The sequence below is a fragment of the Theobroma cacao genome, chromosome 7 (genome assembly GCF_053813885.1).
Source record: "Theobroma cacao isolate CCN51 chromosome 7, ASM5381388v1, whole genome shotgun sequence".
NCBI classification, from domain to species: Eukaryota; Viridiplantae; Streptophyta; class Magnoliopsida; order Malvales; family Malvaceae; genus Theobroma; species Theobroma cacao.
In genome coordinates this window covers 35,471,438-35,495,291 of record NC_142645.1, presented here as the reverse complement: position 1 = coordinate 35,495,291, position 23,854 = coordinate 35,471,438, and the positions used below count along the sequence as shown (strand labels likewise).

Here is a 23,854-nt window from a genome sequence, read left to right as displayed (position 1 = left end):
GTGGTTCTGAGCTGAGAAGCAAAGATAGTAGTGAAATAAGAGCAGGCAACCTGTTCAATTGCTCGACCACATTGTACTCACTATGTTTAATGAACTTGAGAAACTCGGCAGCTTCTTTTTTCGTCATCGACCCCTTTGAGCCATCTGTCGATTCTTGAGATTGCACTTTTTCTTCTCTTGGATTTTTCTCTTTTTCTTTTCCTTTCTCCTTTCTAAGATTCTCCAATGCCTCTGGTGTATAGCAACATCCGCTGTGAGTAATCCCCCCAACACCAGTTATATTTGCAGCATTATCTTAAGATTCGACCATCCATTTTCCCGCATTTGAAACTTGTACATTGCAATTGTAGTTCCACGGGACAGCTTTGTCATCTTTGTAGGGAAAAGGTTTAGGGACTTCGATAGTCATTTTGGCATGGGTTCTGTCTTCCACAAACTCTCCTCTTGGTTCATAGAAAATGGTTAAAGGTTTTATCTTCATTGGGTGGGTGGAATCTTTGGCCATCATGTTTACTGCTGGCCCTAAGGCTTCCACGTGGAATTCAATCCTTGATTCGTCCATCATTCTTTGCACTTCTTTTCGGAAAGAACTACAATCTCGAATTAAATGCCCCACGCATCCTTTATGATATAAGTAGTATGGTCCTTAGATATCTCCCAAGTCATTCACATCAGGATATTCCTTCCAAATCTCGAGCATATCGGCCTTTACCAAGGCTTCAAACACTTTCTCCATGGGGGTTTTCACTTCCCGAATGTTCCTTTTAACATACACCTCCCCTTCGATTGCATTGACCCCTGCCTTAGCATGATTTGGCAGTGGGTTTTTGTTAACATTCTGTTCCGGCTTCTTTTCAAAATTCAGGATTCTTGCCTTGATCAACCTTTGCACCTTATGTTTGAATGTTGTACAATTCTCGATCGAGTGACCTTCGATTCCATAATAATAATCATAATGGGCAAAAACATCATATCATCTCGGGAATGAAGGTTTTAATGGTTCTATGTATAAAGGTGCCACCAAATGATTTGCAACTAACTGAGTGAAGAGTTCAGCATATGGGATTGGGATTGGGTCAAACTGCACTTTCTCTTGCTTATTTCACCATCTTCTTGATTCACCGATAGCATGGTTATTTGAAGGTGTTGTTTGTTGTGTGGTTGAAGTTGTAACGGGTGTGGAAGTAGGTGGGTGGATATTTGTGGGGTAAGGTGTCCGTTGGATGGGAGCATATTGGTACAGGTTAGAAAAGGCATTTGGCATGGGTGGATATAGGTATGGGCTTTGTGAAGCGTTACTCACAACTGGGTAATAAAGGTATGGTGGATATGGTTGGTAAGGGTTATAGTTTCTTCCTTGGGGTTGTCCCGAAGTGATGACTTGGGCTTTTCCTTCATTCTTTTTAAAAGTTCCTTTTTTTTTCATGTGTGCCGCATCACCTCATTTTATCTTCCCTTGCTTAATGGCAGTCTCTATCATCTCTCTTGAAATCACCATATTAGCGAAGTTCTTTGTGGCACTACCGACCAATCGTTCATAGTAAGGGGCTCGCAGGGTGTTAACGAACATCACGGTGGTTTCTTTCTCAATCAATGGTGGCTGAACTTGAGAAGCCATATTCCTCCATCTTTGAGCATATTCTTTGAAGCTTTCAGTGGGTTTCTTCTACATGTTTTGTAAAGAAAGGCGATCTGGAGCCATATCTGTAACATACTTATACTGAGCTACAAACGCCCGAGCAAGGTCCTTCCATGCGTGGATTTGATTGCGTCCAGTTGGACGTACCACTTTGCTGCAGCACTAGGGAGGCTATCTTAGAAGCAATGTATCAAGAGCTTGTTATCATGGGCATATGCAGCCATCCTTCTACAATACATGGTGATGTGTGTGACCGGGCACTTGGTTCCATCATACTTTTTAAAGTCTGAAACTTTGAATTTTAGGGGTATAACCACATCTGGAACAAGACAGAGTTTGATTGCATCCATAGAACAATACATTCCCATTCCTTCTATCATGCGTAGTCTCTCATCCAAAAGGTCAAATTTCTGGTGGGTATCGGGATTGTCCTTTGATTCAACGGATCCACACTTGAGCTTCTCTTATTCCTTCGGATCGTCCAGATCAGGTACAAAGATGGGATCTGAGGGACTTGCCCCTCAAATTGGCCTCTGTTGGGCATAAGTCGGTGGTGGGCCTGTAGGCATTGGCATCCCAAAGAACGGATATTGTCCTATCGATGGCATGGGGATAGAAGCATTCCTTGCTGGTGGTGGTGTAAATCCTGGTGGATATACAGGGTCTGTATTGGCTTCTGTCTGTTGAACATCTTCTGGTTCACCAAAACTCCCCTCCATTCTCTTCCCTTTATCTGTCGACATCAACTCCAAAATCTTTGACAACTGACCCATAATCTCTTTTTGCTTCTTCTCGATCTTGTCCATTCTCTCCGAGTGTTCGTCCCCCATGATCTTAGAGCAAGCTCTTGTGTTGTATTTGTGTAGGGTTCGTTTCTTTGGAATTCTGTTCTTCTTCGGGCCAAATGGATAAGTTATAATTTTATGTTGATGAATGCATTGTCATTTGTTATTATTTATATGAATCATGCAACTATGATGCAAGTGAAATGTATTTGAAGAGAATAAGAAAAATAGGAAAAATATTGGCCATCCAACATTTACCATAAGAAAATCCACATCCATAGAACTGAAATATCCGATTACATCATTGTCTAAAACCATTACATAACTGCCAAAAGGAAAAACCAACTTTGTCATATTGGTCCCTAACCATCCTGAGGTGATTGATCAACCGCTCACTCAATTCATCCATCGAAAGAATCTCTCACCTGAGTTATTCGATCTTGTCTACCATTACTCGCGCTCTAAATGCCACTTCTCTCAATTATCTCAGTATCCATCGCATTTCAGCTTCTTTCCTTTGAAGGCTTTGTGTGCACGAATCATTTCTTTCCCTTATTTGGAAATACTCTTGCCTTACTGCTTCATTCTGTGCCTTGTAGCCCTCCAATGCAGTTTCCATCAAGCCGCAGTCATTTCTCAACTCTTGGATAGTTTGTTCTTGTCTTCGTACCTCGTGCTACAAAGCATTATTGATACTTTGGAGTTCTTGCATTCTGGCTATCAGAGAAGAATTTGCCACGTTCACTTCCTCAAACTTACTTTGCCACTTATCCCACTCTTCCAAAGCCATCCGTACCTTTCTTGCCGTCTCTTTCTTCACTTCTTCTAGCTCATCCTCATGTCTCCACTTAATACTCATCATCTCATTTTCAAGTCTCTTTCTTGTCAACTCGCTCTCTCGCAGGACATCTTGAGGTTTTGGGTTTATGGGATGTTTTGATGGATTTTTCGAGGGGCATACGACATTTTTCACCCTTTGGTCATGCCAAGTATCATATCCTGTGGTGACTTCATCGGCAAACCTCCCTTGATCCACTCAGCACGTTTTCTTCTAATCTTGTGCAATTTTCTTGATTTTCTTTAGCGTTTTCGGCTCTCCATATGTAAACTCTAACTGGTTGAGCTGGTGAGTCATGGACACGAATTGCTCAGATCCGAACTATCTCTGTACCATTATCGATGCATAGCTAATGGCTCTTCATGGTCCCATTAGTGGCACCCACGGCTTGTCCCTGCATTTATACATTACTTGCATTCGCGGCATCCATAGAGTTCTCCAAGTCACTTCAACGCTCATTAACCTCCGGAGCCTCGCGACCCACTTTTTTTTCCTCTTGCAGTCGGGCCATTCACTTTTGTCGAACTCAAGGATAGGGCAACTCGCAGATAGATAAGGCTTCCAAAATTTGCTCTCTTTGCATTCGAAATGGCTTTTGATCCATATGGTTAAAAGTTGGGCACATCCGATGAATCATCCCTCCTCTTTGTGCAAACAAAAATTCAAGGATCTGAAGGTTTCAGCTAAGATGGATCGGGCTGGGTTGATGCTCCTCGTCACCTGATTGGAGAAGTCTATGACTGATACCTCTACATGACCTAGAACCTTTGGGAAGACCACTAAGCCATAGATTGCCATCGCGAAAGCTAAGAGACCTTGTTCATCCTCCATGTGTTTTTTAATATATCTGTTCAAGAAACTCCACGGAAGGCATTCTGTGTCTTCTTTCTTCTTCAGGTGTTGATCCACTTCTACCGTAGTCATTCCTAGCAACTTGGCCAACTTTCGCGAGTGTCCCGTCTTCTGAGCCCTCCAATAGATCTTGTCAGGCTACATGTGATCTATCCGAAGTAGAGAGGATTACTCTTCTATGGTAGGGGTCATGTCCACCTTGTTAAAGACAAAGCAACGGTATGAAGGATCCTAAAATTGGACGATGGCTCGGAGCATCTGGTCATTAACAGGTACATATAGGAGCCATGCAATGTGTCCATACTTGCTCTGAAAATTGTCTCGGTGAGCACGTCTCCATTGTTCCCAAATTCCTATCATCTCTGTGAAGTCATTCTGCTGAAGGTCCAAGTGAACTCTCTCAGGTAAAGTTGGGATATGTCTTTGGGTCAAACAGTCTCCTTTTTCTTGTTGAATCTGCCCCATATGTAACTCTATCTCATAGTCATTTCTGTATATGTTGAGTGGACCTGCTGATGACGATGCCATGGATGTAACCGGGATCTCTTAGGTTGGATGTTGTGTAGCCAATATTTCTCCTATATGCAATTACAATGCATGCAAATGAACATGTAACATGCACATGACAAGCAAAATAAACTTAAGTTAGCATGGTAAAAAGAAAGAGTGGAGTGTTAAAAATAATGAGAGAATAATAAGCAAATCATGGGTGTTGCTAACGTCATTAGACATTATTTACTCCACGATATTTTATTATCTCGTGGCAAAATTTAAAATAGAGGGAGTGGAAATAATTCCTTCATGTGTACCTATCTATAGGGTATACTCTCACGGGTATGGCCCTACCTAGGGTTAAGCTGCTCTTGGTATTCTATATGCTGAGCGAGGTTTATAAATAGAGCTAAGGTTCCCAAATCGTTCCTCACTATTGTCCACGCGGACTAGTAAGGCACCCTGATCCTCACCCATTACAGGCTTCAAACGGACTAGGTTTGATTTGAGTGGGAGTCTTCACTAGCCCGTGCGGAGGTTATCACCTCACGAGAGCGTAGCTACTAAACTCCCTCCTAAAAAGGACATAACCCGGGTGAAGGGTTTATGCATGAATGCAAAATGTGCTGTGTGTGTGAAGGAAAACATCGAGTTCGGAGTAACATTCTCACATCCCTCTATCCTAAGTCTCCAAAATTATTAAAAGCAATAAAGTAACAAATGTGAAATAAACAAATGCACTAAACAAAATATGCAGAACAAATCATCAACACTAAGGAAACATCGAATTATTTAAAGCCTTGGATAACCTATTATTATTTAATGGTTCGACTCTCAATAGTTCCCAGTGGAGTCGCTAGCTGTCGACGTGCGGGTCCGGGAACCCGACCGCTAGACGAGAGTGAAAACTCTAAAACTAGGAGTCGCCACCAATCTTTTTTTACTAGGTGCGATTGGCCACCTAATGACTCGATTCTAATAGATGAAGCCTTAAATTAATTTTAAGTCTGTCGAAGAGAACCTTAAATTGGTCTACGATTTTTTAGATCTTGGCTCGAGAGTACGGTTACGCTCGGAGAAGGATTAGCACCCCCGGGACGCCTGTTCCATGAACGGTACTATGTTTTAGATTATCCTATTAGGCTTTAATTTTTTTAAGTTCACTATATGTCACGACCCGGAACTCCCATCGAGCCCGTGACAACCGCCACGAAGCCTTGATAGACATTCTTCCCTCGAATGCCTTTCGAGACCTCGCAAGGCTTTTGTACCAATTTTTCCATTCCTCTCTCTTTCTTCTTCTTTTTTTTGAATAATAAAGTAAAATAAAAATATTAATTAAAATAATCTATTTTAATGTAAAACAATATATATATATATATTTGAAACATCAAAAATTAATTTTCTGCACATAAAAACAAAATAAATTTATACATACTGTAATATAGAAAACTGGAGTATGCAATTTAAATTACAATGACACGTGGGCTCCCAAATAACTGAGAAGGTTTAAGTCTATAACCTTGCTTTCTAGGATGCAACTCTGAAATTTACTTCTCGATGCAATTGACAGTCTACTGCCTATTCTGAGCCTTAAAAATGTATAGGAAGAAGGGGTGAGATTTTAAAATCCCAGTGAGTAGACAAACATCATCAAAATAATCTCAAGTCGAGTAATAGGAGATAATTAAAATAATTCATCCCAACCTATATAAATAATTAGATTTCATCCAATTACTCAACATGGATTATGTACTTTTCAAAAACTTGGCCCTTGCCAAAAATCCATTATTGGGGATACCCCGTGAAGGCATCTTATCGAGACCGCCAAGGCTGTTTCACGTGGTTGAGTCCCAGTTTCACCTCTGATAACACAGTTGTTCATCGGCGTTGGCTGAGTCCCAGTTTCACGTGGTGGCCAGCGTGAAGTGTACTCAAATCCTACCTCGGGAGTTATCCTACGCGCCTCTCTAATCGAGGTAAGCTCAATAATTGGGAACCATGCCCCTCTAATTAGGCTGGCCCACGGAACCCCCGTCACTGCAGTGCCCACTTTATAATCCACAAACCAATAAAATCACAATAGTATGACATGGCTCACTTAACACATTCAAGGCAAATCAAAGCAGTTCACATATTCTTTAAATCATAAAAATAACCAGTCATACCCACATTTATCATAAGCCATTTAATGTAAAATCATGGATAAACAACACAATCATAGTATAGGTCTCCAATTACTCTATTTTCAAAATCAGCATTCGATTTTTCAGAAAATTTATAAAATCAATTTATAAAATCACAATTTCTCCTAAAACATAGCAATTTACCATTTAAACTCATATTCCATAAAATCACACAATTGTATAGAACTACTCTAGATAATTAAGACGATAATAAGTTCACTCACTGTACTAGGAGTAAATATACTCTTATTCTCGATCCTCAGGTGTAGTCTTTTACTCGTATCATATAGCTCACCACCTATCCATAATACATGACACAAAAAAATTCAATAATTTGTGTCAAATCAATATATATTATTTCAGGCTCTTATCCATGCGTATGCACTAGATATGGTGTGAAATGTTTGGACAATCGCTTAATCATAGTGTCTGACCTAACTCACCTATACACGGTGTAAATTTCTAAAATCTCCAATTCAACTCCAATTCCATCCATTTCAATTTCAATTATCCAATTATATCCACAATACCTCAATGACTGTGAATGTGGTCCAATTTATCAGTTCGGATCACAAATTACGCTTTTACCCCTAGTGGGTAAAAATTTTAATTTTTTTGCACCAAAAATTTCCATTTAATTTCCAACCTTATAATTCATCATTTTTTCATCTAATTCTCTTAAAATAAAGTCAACCTCATCCTCACACACCATTGGCTAGATTCGGCCTAGAGAAATTCATGGAGAAAATGAATATTTTTCTTGTTGTTTTACTCATAAACATGCTAAACTAACACTAAACACTAACATAGTTCAAAATCAAATTAATCTAACAACTTTCTCTCTCTAAACCCATATGATCAGATTTGAATCCATCATCAAAACACATAATTTAACCATGAAAAATAAGGAGAAATGCATGGAAATGATAAATCTTAAGCTAAGCTTGAAAAATCATACTTTTAAACACTTGATTCCTTGAAAAATCACACTTTTTCTTTGAATTTTCTCACTCTAGGGTTTGTTCTTATTTCTCTCTCTCTCCTGCTGGTTTTGGCTGACCCTCCCAATGAAGAATTCTGATATTTTCAAGCCTTTTAATAGGCTTAATAAAATATTATTATTTTATTTACCTTTTGAATATTTTATTATTTTATTTACCACTCAATCCTCTTCACTTATCCATGTCTTCCATGAAATTTTTAGACTTTTTCAAAGTTTTGGTGGAGTAAATTTTTAAAAATTACACTTTTGCCCCTATAAAGTGAAAAATTACGTTTTTACCCCAAAAACTGAAAAATTGCCCATAGACATATTTTTCATCCCTTATACTCATACCATTCTCCAATTATTCAAATGTGATCTAAATTCTCTCAAAATGTCAAATTTTATCCGCGGGTGGAAAAATTAAGATTTTACCCCTATATAGTGAAAATTTTGATTTGACTCCGAATTGATCCTCGAACTCTGAATTACCATTTTGAGTCATCACAGAACTGTGAAACTCTTAATTTTACCTTAAAATTCCTATTTGAACTAGTTCAATGCTTAATCAACTCAATGGTACCATTAGGGGCAATATCGTCTTTTAACGATTTTTCAAACTTACTAAATATACAAACATTCTATCGAGCATGTGAATGATATTATAATTATTTTACAAAGCAGGGTTTGGCACTATATTTCCTTAGTTATTATTCTCTTATTTTATCTCATATTTAACCTAAAATGGAATGCAAATATGAGAAAAGATGAGATGCATGGCGTGAGATAAAAATATCGGATGAATAACTTTTTATTGAGGACGTTCTCTCGAATCTGCCCATCATACTGGTGGGATCCTAGGTGTTCTCTTACCTAGGGAATTATCCGAGAAACTCGCCTTCGCAAATTCAACGAATAATTCCCATTATAGGGGTCATCGTACGTTTTCTTTTAAAATAATATTTTCGTGTCTAATACGGACAAAAGCCTTTTATTAAAGATGTTTCTCGAGCCCTTCCATCATACTGGTGGGACCTGGAGACACCTTTTCACCTAAAGAACTTTTCGAGGAATACTCGCCTTCACAAGATCCTCGAAAGATCCCATCATCGGAGCTTAAACTCGTAAACAAAAAAATATTTATATGCAATGGTATGCATTATATATATGCTATGCTAATGCAATTAACTATTTTTAGTATTATTATTATTTTATTTTACTTTATATATATTTTATTATTATATTTTTTACTTTTTATTCTTCCATATTTTATTTTTTATTCTAAGTTTCTCCTATATATTCCTTGATATTTCTTATCTTATTATTTTTACATAATATTTATTAATCTATACCTTATACCATTAGATATTTAATACTTGATTTTATTGTCTTGGATTTTCTTTATTAATAGTTTTTATTATTTGTCTATTTTATGTCATGGATATTACCTTTTCACAAATTTATTATATACATATTTGAATTATCATTATTATTATTTTTTCTCCTTTTTTAATTATTATTTATTTATTAATTTTTTTGAATGATTTTGTGTTGTTAAATTTTTACTTATAAAAATTTCGGAATCTTGAAATGGAAGCCCTCCCATCATCCTGGTGGAGCCTTAATTCGAATTTCGAACCTAGGAAAAATTGGCCCGGGAATACGACTTCTCGCGTACTGACCAATCATCCCATCATCGGTATTGAATTAAACAATTTTGTTGATAATTCTTTATCTTATCCTAATTTCATTCTCTCTTCATCTATATCCCTATCCATTTTATATAAAGCCCCCCTTTTTTTAATATTTTAATATTTTTGTTTCATTACATTTTAATTCTAATTCTTCCTAATTTATTCTCATTGCTATGGTTTCTATATACATTGACATAACTATGTATCTTATGAATATATTCCACATTTCATCCTTTCCCACACTTATATTTTTTCTAAACAATATTCTAAATCCAAATATGTGCATATATTATTAATCTAAATAAATCTATTTCTACCATTCAATGTTTACTTTTCCTATACTTACTACTTAAATAAATCTGTTAATCTTTTTAATAATTAAATGTTTATTTATTTCTTTATATATTTTATGCTTGGACCTATTTTTATAGTTAAATAACTATTTCACCAGATATTATTATTATTTATTATATAATCAAATATATATACTCTTATATTTTTTTATCTATTCTCATTTTTATCATCATTCATTCATTCATTCATTCATCATTCATTTTTTTTTGTATCATTAAACATCCTATTTTATCCTCATCTATTTTTTTTAAATTTTTATTTTCTAATAAATTTTTTAATTTCCATTGCCAAGCACAACCACAAAATCAAAACAAAAAAATAAGTGTATACCTTCAGTGGGTTAACAGTAGCCCAACACGATCGGCCTGGCCCAATTGGTCTACCTCTCAAAGCCCACCGTCTGGTCCCTGGTCCAACTGCCCCCGAATGCCCAAAACGGCTTCATTTCACTCTAATCCTAACTATAAAATCTTTTTTTTTTCTTTCATCTATCCCCATTTTCCCTTTTTTGTTTCTCTCTCTACCCGCCGGATTATCTCCTCTCTCTCTAAAAATCTCACATTTCTCTCTCACACTAATCTTTCTTCACCGGCCACAGCCTAAGACCGGCATCACCGCCGGCTACCCTGACTGGCCTTCCCTCATTTCGCCGATCAGCACTAAGACCCAGGCCTCCTAATCGAAAATCCTTATATCTTTCCTCAAAACAACCACCGATCTGCTCTCCCTTCACTGCCGACGGCTAACCCGAAGCAAACCTCCCTCATTTCGCCGATCAGCACTAAGACCCAGGCTTCCTAACCCAAAATCCCCATATCTTTCCTCAAAACAACCACCGATCTGCTCTCCCTTCACCGCCACCTTCCTTGTGCCGATGCCATTTCCTAAACGGACTCCTCTCTCTCATCCAACGGCGGCACAAAATCTGGGCTTCAAATCCCCCCACCGGCAGCACAAACCCCCCAATATATATCACCTTCAAATCTCCCTAAAACAAGCTAAAGAAAATCCCCCAAAAACAATAACTACTACTTACTCTCCTTGTGTATTTTTTTATTTTTTTTTGTATTTCTTTAGTTGTGGATTGGTTGTTCTTGGTTGCTGGAAGGTTTAGGGTATTTTTGGATTACGGCTAGGTATTTTGGTTGCTGAAATCTTGGGTTTTTTTTTTTTTATTGCCTAGCTTGGTTTTGGTTCCCTCTGCCGGGTTGCTACAGTGCCCCCTTTTTACTTGGTTAAAGGAGGCATGCTCCACTACACTATCAGACTTGAATTTTTCGCATCTGGTAGGATGAGGGTAACGCTTGGCAAGAAAGATGGTGCCTGGCAGGGTGCGTCCGCACCCTGCCAAACGTATTACTTTTTTTTAAAATTTTATATTATAATTATTTTATGATTCCTAATTAATTAAAATTTTATTATTTATTATATATATATATATATATATATATATTTTTTCAGTGTCTACAAGATGCATAATTTATCTGTTAAATACAAACTATTAGTAAGATACATATTGATGAACTACTCATAAAAGATGAGTCTACTAAATGATCCAACATGAATGATTGGATAATAATCTCTATTCAATGGAATAAATCCAAAGTAGTTGAACACATTGAATAAGATAAACATATTTTGTGCACATCATAAGGTTAGTGGGAGTAAGATAAGCTACTCATTAAAAGTATATAAGATACATTTGTTAGTCTAAGAAAAAAAAAATAAAATAAGACTAAACAGTTAGAGCCTAAAAGAGGACTCAACAAAAGAATTTAGGAAAATATGTTAAAAGGAGTTTAACACAGAGAGAATTCTAAATGCTAAAGTGACAAAAGTTATGATTGGGAAGTTGTATTGGAATGATTCCAAAACAAAGGTTAATTGCACAATTAAATCTATAATCAGATACAAGCCTTTTGTGTAGGCTGCAAAAAGAGAGATATTTGGATCATTGGTTCAATAAACCAATAAATGATTTTGAGTTGTTAAAGTAATAACAAGAGCCATAATAACGGAATTAAGGTTTCGTTGTGATCCAAATTAGTATTTCAATTATGACAATGGCGATTGTCAAATATATAAATTAGCATATTCCCAAATATTGCAATTTGAGTTGTCTTTGTAGAGACATAGTTGCTAAGTGAAAGAGTTCGATATTGGATATGTTAGCAATTGACTTAAGTGCAAATAGGAGATTGTTGGTATATGCCCTAAAGTCAATTGGATCTATCAAGGAATATATATTGTCATTTAATGCATACTTAATCACATAACTATATGCGATAAAGGTTTTCCTTCATGTAAGTATAATAATAATGAGTTATAAGTACAAATTGGATGAAGCCTATGGAACATAAAAGCCTTGCAAGAGAATTGTAAAGTTGTTACAATAATAAGATCTCGATGCATCAAAGCCATATTCCTACAATAGTTCCTAGTCATTATATTGTTAAGATAGGGTATTGACAATATTCAAAAACTGGTACATATTAAGCCTCCTTACTTGAAAAGTAAGCAATTAATCTCATAGATTGAAGTATATGGGATACTTGCGGATGGCATGTGGGTGCTTGTTAGAGAACACATTCCTTGAATATAACTTGCTATGAAAACTCTAATTGGTATTTCACTCAAGTGTCTATGGAATATATTCTCATGTGATAATTGTGCAACTAGTCCTCAGACTTGAAATACCAAGTCATTTTATATAGGGAATGACATACTTTAATTTCACCTCTACAGGTCTAGAGGTGACCAAATGGCTAAACAGTGTGTTTTTGGGTATGCCATGAAGCATGCAAAGGTGGATGAGTGGTCAAGAGAGGATTCATCACCTCAAGTTATATGAAGGGATGTATCTCACTTGTTCTCAATTCTAGATTAATTTGTATAAAGTTTTTGATAAAAGCATGATGAATTTGAGGAAAATTAGTTTTCTAAATTCATAAGATTAGTCATGAATTATGAGAACTAATATAAAATGTCATAAATAGACACTGAGCTATGTTTTATGACATGCTTGAGACATTTGATGAAATAACCGTATTTCACTGAAAGGTTTATCATTGAAGGGCTTTGTCAAATTCTTTAATTAACTTTCTAATATTTGAGTGGTAATGATATATTGCTAGATATCGTTCATAATCTATAAATATAAATCAATTATTAAATTGCTATTTGATTATGATTTATATTTAATGCAAATATATTAAAAACCTAATGGGTCACACACATTAAGTGACACAATTGATAATAAATAAGGATAATCAATTAAGTCGAAGTTAATTGAAATAAACCAAAATAAAGTGAAAAAATTAATTAAGTTCACGAGGACTTAATTGAATAAAAATACAAATATTGTATCTAAGGTTACAACTTAGTTTGACTATTTAAATACGTTATGTTAGTCAATTAAAACTTTAAGCCCTCAACTACTTCTTAGTTGTTTCAAAAAAATAAGAAAAGAAAAATAGTTTTCTTTGTGCAAGAACTTTGGTCTTTTTGTTTTAGAAACAAAATTTGCTAGTACAAGTAAAATCTTACATTTGAGAAGGTCTTATTTGATCACTATGTGGATTACTATTAGAAGCCAAACATTTGGGTGGTTGAAGATTTGATAAATCCTAAAGGTAAAGAAGCAAAGATTTCGATTGCAAGATTTCAAACTGTCTTACTCTCTTTTTAGGTTACTTGTTTCATCACAACATTTTGAATCTAATTGGCTTTTAATTACGATATCTAGAACAAGATATGTAATACTTGAACCTATAAGTATTCATAATTAATCTGAAAATTGCATGAAAAATACAAACATTAATCTTGTGGGATTTGACTGTTTCTTTGATTAAATATATATTTTATTTTTCTACTGTGTTATATTTTTATTTCTTAATTATTTTCATATTTGAGTATGAGGTTGAATCCCAACATGGTAGACAAGATTATATTAAATAACTCAATTTACAACACTAATGTTTACAAAAAAATTGTGTAAAATACCCTTACCTTTAGAAGTTTTAATTGAAATTCTAAGTAAGTCCATTAGTTTTTTAAATAGACACTTTGCCTAAAAAAAAATCTTCTACTGGACACATAAGTTTAATCGTTAGTCAACCGCTAGTGTTTTAGTTAGTTTGATGACGTGACAATGTTAAAATAATAATTTTACCTTTTATTAATTTTAAAAATTACTATTATATAATTTTTATTAATTTTTTAATAAAGTAAAAAAAGGGAGCATCGGGGGAGCAGAGAGGAGAGCACCGAGCAAAGAAGGGAGCACTTGGGGAGTTGGGAAACACCGGTTGGTGCTCTTTGTTAATTTTTTAAAAAATATAATAATAATTTTTTTGAATAATAAAAAAATAATATTTTAATTTTTTTCATAACATCTGTTAGCTGTGTTTATATTTTTTGAGTAAATTGTCTATTTTGAAAACTAATGGATTTGTTTAAAATTTCGATTAAAATTAAAAATTGTGAGAGTATTTTATAAAAAAAAGGGAAGTCAATGACAGACAAAAAAACCTTTCAAAATGGCAAAGGGCACTAATTTTTATACCTAATAAGGTCACAAACAGGAAAACCACAAATAAAAAAATCCAAAATTTTTTTTGACTAACTTTTTGAGTCAAATAAAACTTTGCTCATTTTTATTTTTGGCTCGCTGGTAGCAACTAACATCTAAAATTTTCCACCTCATTAACTCACTTCTCTTACATTACCAATTTTAGAAAAAACAAAACTCAAGTTTTAAGGAATTAAATCTAATGGTTGGATGGAATACATGTACTAGTTGTTCGATATTAGTAGCATCGTATACGGTTATAACGAGAAGAACATTAAAGAATCAAATTGGAAATGGCAGGTAAGCAATTCGTTTTGTTTCTCTGTCAACAGAAGAGACAGCGCGGCAAATATGCCAAGTGTCACGGTCTGCAACTGAATCCATTTGGCCAACGCCACCCTTGTATTTCTTCTGGAGAAGGAATGCCGCAAACAATTGTCTTTCTTTCTTTGCTGAAATCCCCATTGACCCATTTCTCCATTTTGTCCTTTCTTTCCATTTTCTAGGAATTAGCTTTCTCCTTTTCTTCCCTTCTGTTTGTAGTATCATCTTATATTTCCTTGTATTAAGCTGGTATTGCCTTTCTCTCTCTGCCTTTCTTTTTATATTCACATTTAAATATGCATGTCTCTAAATATCCATTGTGTCTCTGCCTCATTGTTTCTTGCCATTTCTTGTATTCCTGCAATTTCACATCAAAGATTCTGTTTTTTTGTTTTATTTAAAATAGTATCTTGGGAATCTTTATTTTTTTGGGTGCATGTCTGGGGATCATAATAAGTTAAAAAGTTCAACATTTCTCCTTTTAGGAACAAGGAAAATTGGAAGGGAACAAAGTCTGATTTCTTTTGCTTTGGGTGGATATAGACAGTATTTCCATAACGTTTCTTAGAATCCAAGTCTTGGAGTTGAAAAGTCGTGCAAAATTGTTCTATTTTCATTGCTTTGGTAATGCCAAATGCAGTTTGCTTTCCTTTCCCTAGTTTAATGGTAGACTGCTCCACAGCACCCTTGGTGTCTTATTTTCATGGACGTATGTTTGTGTTCTCCTCTGGTAGGAAGCTATTAATTAATAAATTTTAATATATCACCTGTTTGTTCGCTATACTAACTTGTCCCCTGAACGTAGGGTGTCAGTCTTTGAAGGAGACACATTTTACATAGTTTCTTTTCCTTGCACGCCCTCCCATATTCATATCAATATTGGAGCGTTAATCAAACCTAATGATTTTCTCGTTGGTAGATGCCGTAAAAAAGAATTGAGCAGTCTTTCCAGGATGGCGGTCAGCTTCAAATACTGGGATGACTGCATTGATCCCCAGAACATGGAAGAAATGTGGAAACAACCCGAAGTGAGAACAGAGTGGATAGATGCTGGGGAGACTCAAGGCCAAAGAGTTCACTTATCAAGGGATCCTGAAGGACAGTCTTATTTGACACAAACAGAGATGAGGGTAGACAACTTAAATGACATATTTAATTTTTGAGGCAATAGTAAGCAGCTTTTGCAAAGTTGAGAAGTTTAATCTCAATAAGTAGGTTTCTTTAAAGTTTGAATGGTTGAGAAGTTATAAAATGTTTCTTACATTTAATCTCTCGATAAGTTTAATCTCAGTAAGTAGTTTTTCATTAAGTTTGAAAGGTTAAGAGGTTATAAAATTTTTTATTACATCTATTCTCTCCATAAGTAATTTTGTATTTCTTATTGAGATATTAGTTTCAGTTTTATCTTATTCATTGGTCCAAAACATTATGATGATGCAATATTTCACTACTTTTACTGCAGCCCAAAGTTATAGTAACAATAATAAAAATAATAAAGTGAGATTTTGGTACAGGGCCTTGACTTCTAATTTATGTTGTATCACTTGGTGCTCTTTCAGGCTGTGGCTGAAATCGTTACCCGCATACATTTTCATTCACAGATAGATCCAGTATGTCATCTATAACCGGAATATGTAGAAGTTTGTCATTTGATTTTCTCCTGCATTAATGCAAATTTACTGTGGTATGGCAGTATAATAACTGACAGAAACTCTTTTTAACCAGTATGCATATATTGAAGTACTTCTTGCCAGGTCCTAAGTTCTGATGATGAGCCTATGTTTAACAATTTAGATGTCTAAAATTATTGTTTTTGATTTAGTTTCAAATTCACTTTCACCTTATGTTAGATTAACTATTCTTTTATAAAAGCAAAAAGTGGAAAAGAAAATAAATGGCACAGTTTTGCATACAAGGCATGTCCTGAGGATTGATTAATTTTGAAGCAATAGACAGTGTTCTTCTTGGTGCAATTAAAGGCGTAGACCAGAATGATTTAAATCATTCCATGTTCAGCCTGTACTTATTCTTTACTAGGTTATCATGGGAGCATATTTCTTAAGAAACAAGAACCTTTAAAAAAGGTAGAATGGCAACACTCTGTTATTTTAGATATCTTCATTGCTAGATTATTTTAAGACACCTTTAGTGCTACGTTCATTTCAGCTGACTGGAGATTAGAGATACTGAGAATAGAGTCTTTTGGTTGCATGCAAACCTGCTATGCAGTCAATTTTTACTATGAATTATATAGTAACTCAATAATCCTTACAGTCCTAGAATGGATGAAAAAGAGAGACCAAGGGCAGGTATCTTTCAAAATCTTTAGTATAACAGTATTTAATCTACAAGTCCAAGCCTCAGGCTTGGTGAAAAGAGCAACTACTTGCCTGATCATTCTACTAGTTTTGTATTGATAACCAATCCAAAACTGACCTTTTTAGTTGCTCTTCATATAATGCTACTAGTTTTGAATGCTGTCTTGTTTACAGGTAGCCTGCCACCTCTCTTCCTCGCCTCTTATTTGTCTTAATTCTTCTTGGACCCAGTATCTTTGCCCTCTCTCAGTTATAGGCTTTGGTCATTTGTTTTAAGGCAAAACATGATGTGAAAAAAAATTGGAGTTTGATTGAAGGTTAATATTACTTTAAGGATACAAAGTTTTTACTCAAGGATATAAATTAGAGCCAATCTGTAAATATTCTTCAATCTCAAGTATAGATGCTACAGCAGCTTCACTATGTCAAATTAGGGCAAAAAGCTTAAAACATTACAAATGCAACCCGATGTAGTAACATCACAAGAGATTTTGTTGAAAAGTAATCTCACTTGGATGTAAAGGGAATGGATGGAGTATGTGAGGCTAAAAGATTGACCTCATACAATACAATGATGACTTTGACTCTAAAGAAAATCTTGTATGGACAAAAGGACAATAAACTGTGCAGTCAATGGAAAGGACTACATTTGCAGTGAATTAGGAATATTTCCTCGGATTACATTTTGTCTAGCACTAGGTACGTCATGTGGCCATATCCTTCAATATATATACCACATGGGTTCTTTACTTAATATAAGGTGTCCATGTAGTATAACAAATTATGCACCATGCATTAAGGCTGCTTCAATCAGCTAGCACATAATTGGTCTGCATATGCTATGTGAAGAACATATATTAGTCATGTTACCCATCCTTAATAATCTGTAGAAAACTTGAAGTTATTATTATTTCTAATTTTCAAAGTTGGGGCATCCTTTCACCATTCTGCAGGAGATGATTTGTGCTATTGCAGACCTTGAAAGTGACAGGCGGCCTCTTTCCATTCGATATGATAAGAAAAGCAAGGTGACTACTATAGGGATCATGCAAATTGCGCCAAAAACAGCAGAGTGGATGTTCAGGTACAATTTTATGTTACTTTCCTCTTTTGCGGGTGCACTGCAACTAAGCTGACCCTGTTTTGGATTTATGAAGTTGTAGTTTGAAAATTCTTATAGGGAATGTGATTATTCATCATACCCAGTCGAAGAGGATCCAAATATTCTATACAGGCCTTTTGTAAATGTATATTTTGGTGCAGCTTACCTTCAATGGTTATCAAAATTCGATGACGAGTGAGTTAACAGTAAAGACTTTGGATCCATCTCCCTTATATCACATATTTGTTATCAGGTCATTGAATAACATGGTATTTTGTCTCTCATTGGTGTTGAATTGCAGAGATAGAACTGAAGAGTTTATCGTGAGGGCATATAGGGGTGGTACAAAAAAAGCAAGTCATAAATCAACCCTGCCATATTGGAAGCGTTATCTTTCAGTGAAAGAAAGTTTTCTATCCAGGTTTTAATACTCCCTCATGAAAGTTCTCATTTGAATATGAAAGTTGTCAAAAGTAGATGGACTGCTCAAGTACTTGACTTAAAATGTTTTATTAATAAAGAGCACATAAACTTTGCCCCAATTGAAGCTATGCTATCCTGTGAAGCAGACTTTTAGTAGTGAAAAGTGAAAGGGTATGTTAATAGAACTAACATATCAGCATTGAAATTGATTTCCATTTCTCTTTACTCTGCAGAAAACATTTTGATGGTCCTTCGCCGACTCAAGCACCAACTTCACCAACTTCACCAGTTTCACCAGTCTCACCATGCTCAGGTTCGTCCTTTCTCATGTACTTGGGGTTATATGAAGCTATTTTTAGTCAGCATACTATCAATGTATCTCATAAATGAAATTTTAGTTTCATCAACTTGAGTAACAGAAAATATTTTGGTGCTGATAGATCAAAGGCTTACCAATTTAGTTCATATCTATTCATGTTGATCTTCTTAAGAAAGCTAAGCATAATCCAAAAAACGCTACCATAATTTGAAATAAATTAAGACAAATTGAGGCTACCTCTGTGGTTTCTCTTTTTGGAAATTAACCTTTATATATTAATCTCTTTGTGTTGCAGGAAGTAAAAGTTTAATTTAAACAACTAAAGCAGTGAAATAGTAATTATCCAGTCAATTTTAAAATGAACAATAATAACATGTATTGATAATTTACTAAAATGAAAGTTGATTTGGTGAAAAATGGAGCACATAAAATCTGGGGTCAATTGATCATTGCCCTTTTGGAATATTATTTTCTACCTATTTGTAGTGCAGCTCTATATTGTTACCTTAGATGATATGCCTGTTTCCTTAACGGTAAGCTTCAGGGGTTGGCCTAAATTGGGACGTTAGAGTTTCCTCTGAAGACATGGAACAGATGTGGAATCATCCTGATGTCTCCAAGGAGTGGACCAAATCTAAAGAAAGAAGGGGAAAAGTGCGCTTTTCCTATGATAAAGAGAAGAAACCATATCTTTCTCGAATAGAACTGAAGGTATGAATCAACAGAAAATTAATATCCTGTCAACTTAAGTGGTTTCCATCATAGTTTCAGAATACATATTTCCTTTTTATTTTTGACATTTAAAGATCATTAGCTTTCCAATGTTAAAACTTCTGTATAAGCTATTATTTTCTTATGCTGAAGTGCAAATGATGCAGGACCCTAAGGTTCAACACTGTAAGTAAAATCCGGGGTAAGAATTGGGGAACTGAAGTTGAATTATACTTCTAATACAAATTGGTTCAAGGCTTGGTTTAGAGGCTGTTTCATTGCTAGAAATAGATATCTTACGTGGTGAAATGTTTTGGCTGCTAAGTATGAAGTAGGTTTTAATGCTGCAGGGGTGTATTTAAAATCAATGTAAAAAGTATGGAACTAATTAAGGCTTGTAGGCTTTTGCCAGTGCTAACTGTGTAAAACTTTTTTTAGGATAAAATGTGACAAATTAATGGAAGTAGAAGAAAGAGCAAGGGTAACACCTAGGGTTGTTTAAGCATGCAGTCGCACATAGGAAAGAGTGCACTCACACCCTCACAAAGAGCCTTACACTGCCGAAAAGTTTCTCTTCACGCTGATAATATAAGAAAAGTACATGATAATATAGACTTAATTTGGACTGCAATTTAAAAAAGGAAAACAGAATCACCAGGTGACTATGTTATTCCGTTAAACTAGTTTTATAATTATTAATCAACAGGTCTATATGCGTGTAACAAAAATGTTGTTTTCTTTAATATGGCCAGGAGTGTTCTTTCACTTTGCATTTTATCTTTGTCATCACAAAGCTAAAGTGTCAATTTTCAAATAATTTGATATGGATCTTCTCTTGCAGGCAATTGCAGAAATAATTGTTTCCAAGTACTTCAGTACCAGGGGAATCAAACCTGTAAGTATAGAGTTGGATAAAAAAAGTTGGCAGGATAGGAAATTGAAAAGTTGCCATGCAGCTAACAATTTACATTTTCTTTCTAGAATGACTGTTTCACTCAAAATATTGGACTTTTTACCATGTCTCATCTGTTATACCAACTTAGTTAAAGTATACTCAAAGGCAAGAGTGTTAGCACACGCTTTAGGACTAGAATTTGTGATTCCAGACATGCTTTTGATGTCTCCATAAATAAGAAGGAAAGAAAAGAATAGTTTTGTAAGTGCATTGTGCTATATTATGGGCAATGGGTATGTTTTCACCAACAAAAAAGGTGTGATGTCAATAAATTTCTCTTTATAATAAAATGGTTTGCTTAGCAAAATGAACTCTGAATAGCTGGGATTTCAATGGGCTCGTGCTGCTCCTATATTAAAACCTTAATACACAAATATGCTTCCTAATTAATATTCTACATGGAAAGGTTTGAATATTAATGTTAGTCATATCTCGAGTACAACATATATTTCCTCTCCCCTTTTTCTCTTCCTAAGTCATATATGCATATGCTGCTCTCTTCATATCTTCTCAACATTCCCTCTTTTCACCCACTGCATATAATTTTATGGTGCATTGAGTGCACTGCACTTCATTGAATAAAGAGGATAGCTTCTCCTGGGCCACATTGTATGAGAAACCCAATTGATAATCTTATCCTCCATTTACAAGGAGCATCAAATGTGGTATTGGATAAAAATTATCCTTTCCAGGCCCCATGCTATGCACCAAACACATCATTCGTGCATCCTAAGGTTTTTTTTCATTCCTTTGCTTTTTTGGTCACTTGGCATCCTAAGGCTGTGTTTACCCGAAATGCAATCTAGAGATGTATCTATTTGTGCCCAAACTGGAACTAGTGGGTTAATGTCTGAAGTTTGCTCCAATCTCTTTTTCTTTTCTTCTTTTTGAGAAAATATTCTCTTTAATATTTATTTCAGAGCCACCAAATTTTCAAAGTTCCTTCCCTTTCTTTATAGTATTGCATAGCTGTTCTTTCTTAGTGATTTCTTCATTGAACATGATTTTCTTTGTGTAAGATTATTGATTCCTCTGATTAAACCTACAAGAAACATGAGCGGATCTAGTATACAGAATGAAATATTATGAAATGTGAAGCTGTTTAATTATCTTTTCTTTTTCTTGATGTGATTGCAATCCGAAGTTTCATATGTCAACAAAATTATCATTTTTATTTAAGATCATTGGCAATTGCTTCTCAGGTTTGACCTAATAGTTGTGAAATTGAGGTCAGTGGTTTGCCTTGGATTGTGCTTGCTGAGCAGAGACATGAGCTAAAGAGTGATTGAATGATAATAATTATGCATGAAAAAATGTACCTGGTACTATGTAGGTGATGAAATAATGCTTATGTAACCAGATATGCACTTGAAAAGGGGACAAATTCTGAAGACTGTGAAATGTTCTACCATTTCAAGTATCAATATATTAAAGGAAGGAGTGACTAAGATGTTTGGACATGTAGAACATAGACCTTATGATGCAGTGGAATGCAAATTTGAATGGATACAAGTAGGAGAAGTGAAATGAGAGACAACTAAAGTTTACATGGACTGATGCTGTAAAAAGGAGTTGGCAATCTGTATACTTTTTGGAAATATATAGCCTAGAGTCTTGATCAAGTTGAATGGTGTAATTGGTTTCATGTTGTTGACTCCTAACTAGTTTGAGATTCATGTTTATTTTCTTTTTCTTAAATACATATAAACGCCAAACTTTCATGTGTTATGCACTTAGCGATATATCTTTCTCTTTGTTTTTTATGTGTTTGCTTCTGTCTAACTTTTATCCTGAGACTTATATTTTGTGCAGACAGTACTTTGTGCTCTGGCTGAGATGGTTAGCATGCGCTTTGTAGATGGGATTGAAGCACGAGCTGGAATAATGGGAATTGACTACTCTACAGCCTTCTGGCTTTACACGTGAGTGAAATTTTAACTGAAACTGAATTTCTTTGCCATAAACAAAATGCACGAAAGAACTTAAATTCACTGTGTACCTCTTTTTTACCTAGAGAAAATTGAATTAAATTAGCTCCTTGTATGGCCTTGGGTTCAAATGGTAGTTATTTCATGCAACCTGGAGGCATTATGAGATTTAATTTGCACTAAGAATGGCAATACATTAACTACAATCTAAAAGAAGTGATTTACACACAACTACTGGCCTTTGAGATGAAAATAGCTTTCTTCTTTGTTTCCCTGGCCCCTTTCTTGAGCACCTTCTAAACGTCGTAAACTTGTCCCCAACACTTTTATAGCAATGATCAAATATGTCTGAAACCTATAATTAATTTCATGTGAAGAGAGGTGGGCTACAGGGCTTATCGAGTTGATTATGTGGAAGATTTGACCAAACCATTTGTGTCCATGTATTTCGGTGCGGCATATTTTGCTTGGTTATCAGAGTATGAAGGGAGGTAGGTTAATTCCCAACAATAATGTTTAATGTAGCTGTGACTTATTCTAGCCTTACCAAGTTATGGCCTCTTTGCTGATGGCAAACACAGGGAAAGGACTCCACAATTTGTGGTTCAGGCTTACCTTGCTGGACCAAAGAATGTAAATCTTCAAGAGACAGGTCCGATGTGGCTTAAATTTGAGCAAGTTTTGAGCAGTTACGAACCCAGAAAAAGGTACGTGCCTTATCTTCTTTCCATCGACAAAATGGAGTTGTGTGTTTCCTTGAGTGACTTGCCATTGATCTCACTTGTTCAGGAATCAAGAGAGCTGCACCATCTTATAACCTGACAGATATCAGCTGGTCACCAATGTTTAGATGGTTCTCCAGGGACCATTGTTAAAGTTGTGTGAAAATGAAATGCATTATGAATTAGAAGATTGGTATAAACATCAAATACATGTGTAAATGCTGTTACACAGCACAGCAGATGAATTATTGACACGTTTGAGCAACCATTTTTATGTTAATACACTGTAAGTCTCACTGGAGAGGAGACCCTTTTTACCTGTGTATGTTGAACAAAAATGTAATTGCCTACGTACATAACATAACAAATATGACCATATAGTTTCTTTGCAAGTTATAGATTTTAATAACTGCTTCTGTTTCAGAGAAGAAAACAGCTGTATCCCTCACCACCATTAAGATTTGAGAGCTCAGCTGATTATAGACTTTAATAACTGCTTCTTGTTAACAGAAAGAAGAGAAAACACAACAGGGAAGAAGAAAAAGAGTGATGATATCATGAAAATGAATGCTGCAGTTACTTGATAGACTGCTTTAGATGTATGACAACTTTTATATAATACAATCATAATACCTAAGTTAGGGTATGTCAACAAATCTA

General features: G+C 35.2%; 1 protein-coding gene across 2 annotated transcripts; it reads left to right on the top strand.

Moving 5' to 3' along the window:
* Positions 1 to 14,632: 14,632 nt before the first annotated feature.
* LOC18594912 (transglycosylase) lies at positions 14,633 to 23,562 on the top strand. Of its 2 annotated transcripts, none has more exons than XM_018124613.2 (13): positions 14,633 to 14,692; positions 15,636 to 15,846; positions 16,276 to 16,326; positions 17,988 to 18,118; positions 18,215 to 18,331; positions 18,438 to 18,557; positions 18,793 to 18,872; positions 19,423 to 19,589; positions 20,431 to 20,484; positions 22,357 to 22,466; positions 22,850 to 22,963; positions 23,054 to 23,179; positions 23,262 to 23,562. In XM_018124613.2, exons 2-13 carry the CDS (start codon positions 15,670 to 15,672, stop codon positions 23,287 to 23,289), a joined length of 1,275 nt encoding a protein of 424 aa, XP_017980102.2. In that variant the 5' UTR covers positions 14,633 to 14,692; positions 15,636 to 15,669; the 3' UTR covers positions 23,290 to 23,562. The 2 variants fall into 2 exon arrangements, with proteins under 2 accessions (XP_017980102.2, XP_017980101.2); XM_018124612.2 differs by lacking the exon at positions 14,633 to 14,692 and adding an exon at positions 14,728 to 14,965.
* The last annotated feature ends 292 nt before the right edge of the window (positions 23,563 to 23,854 follow it).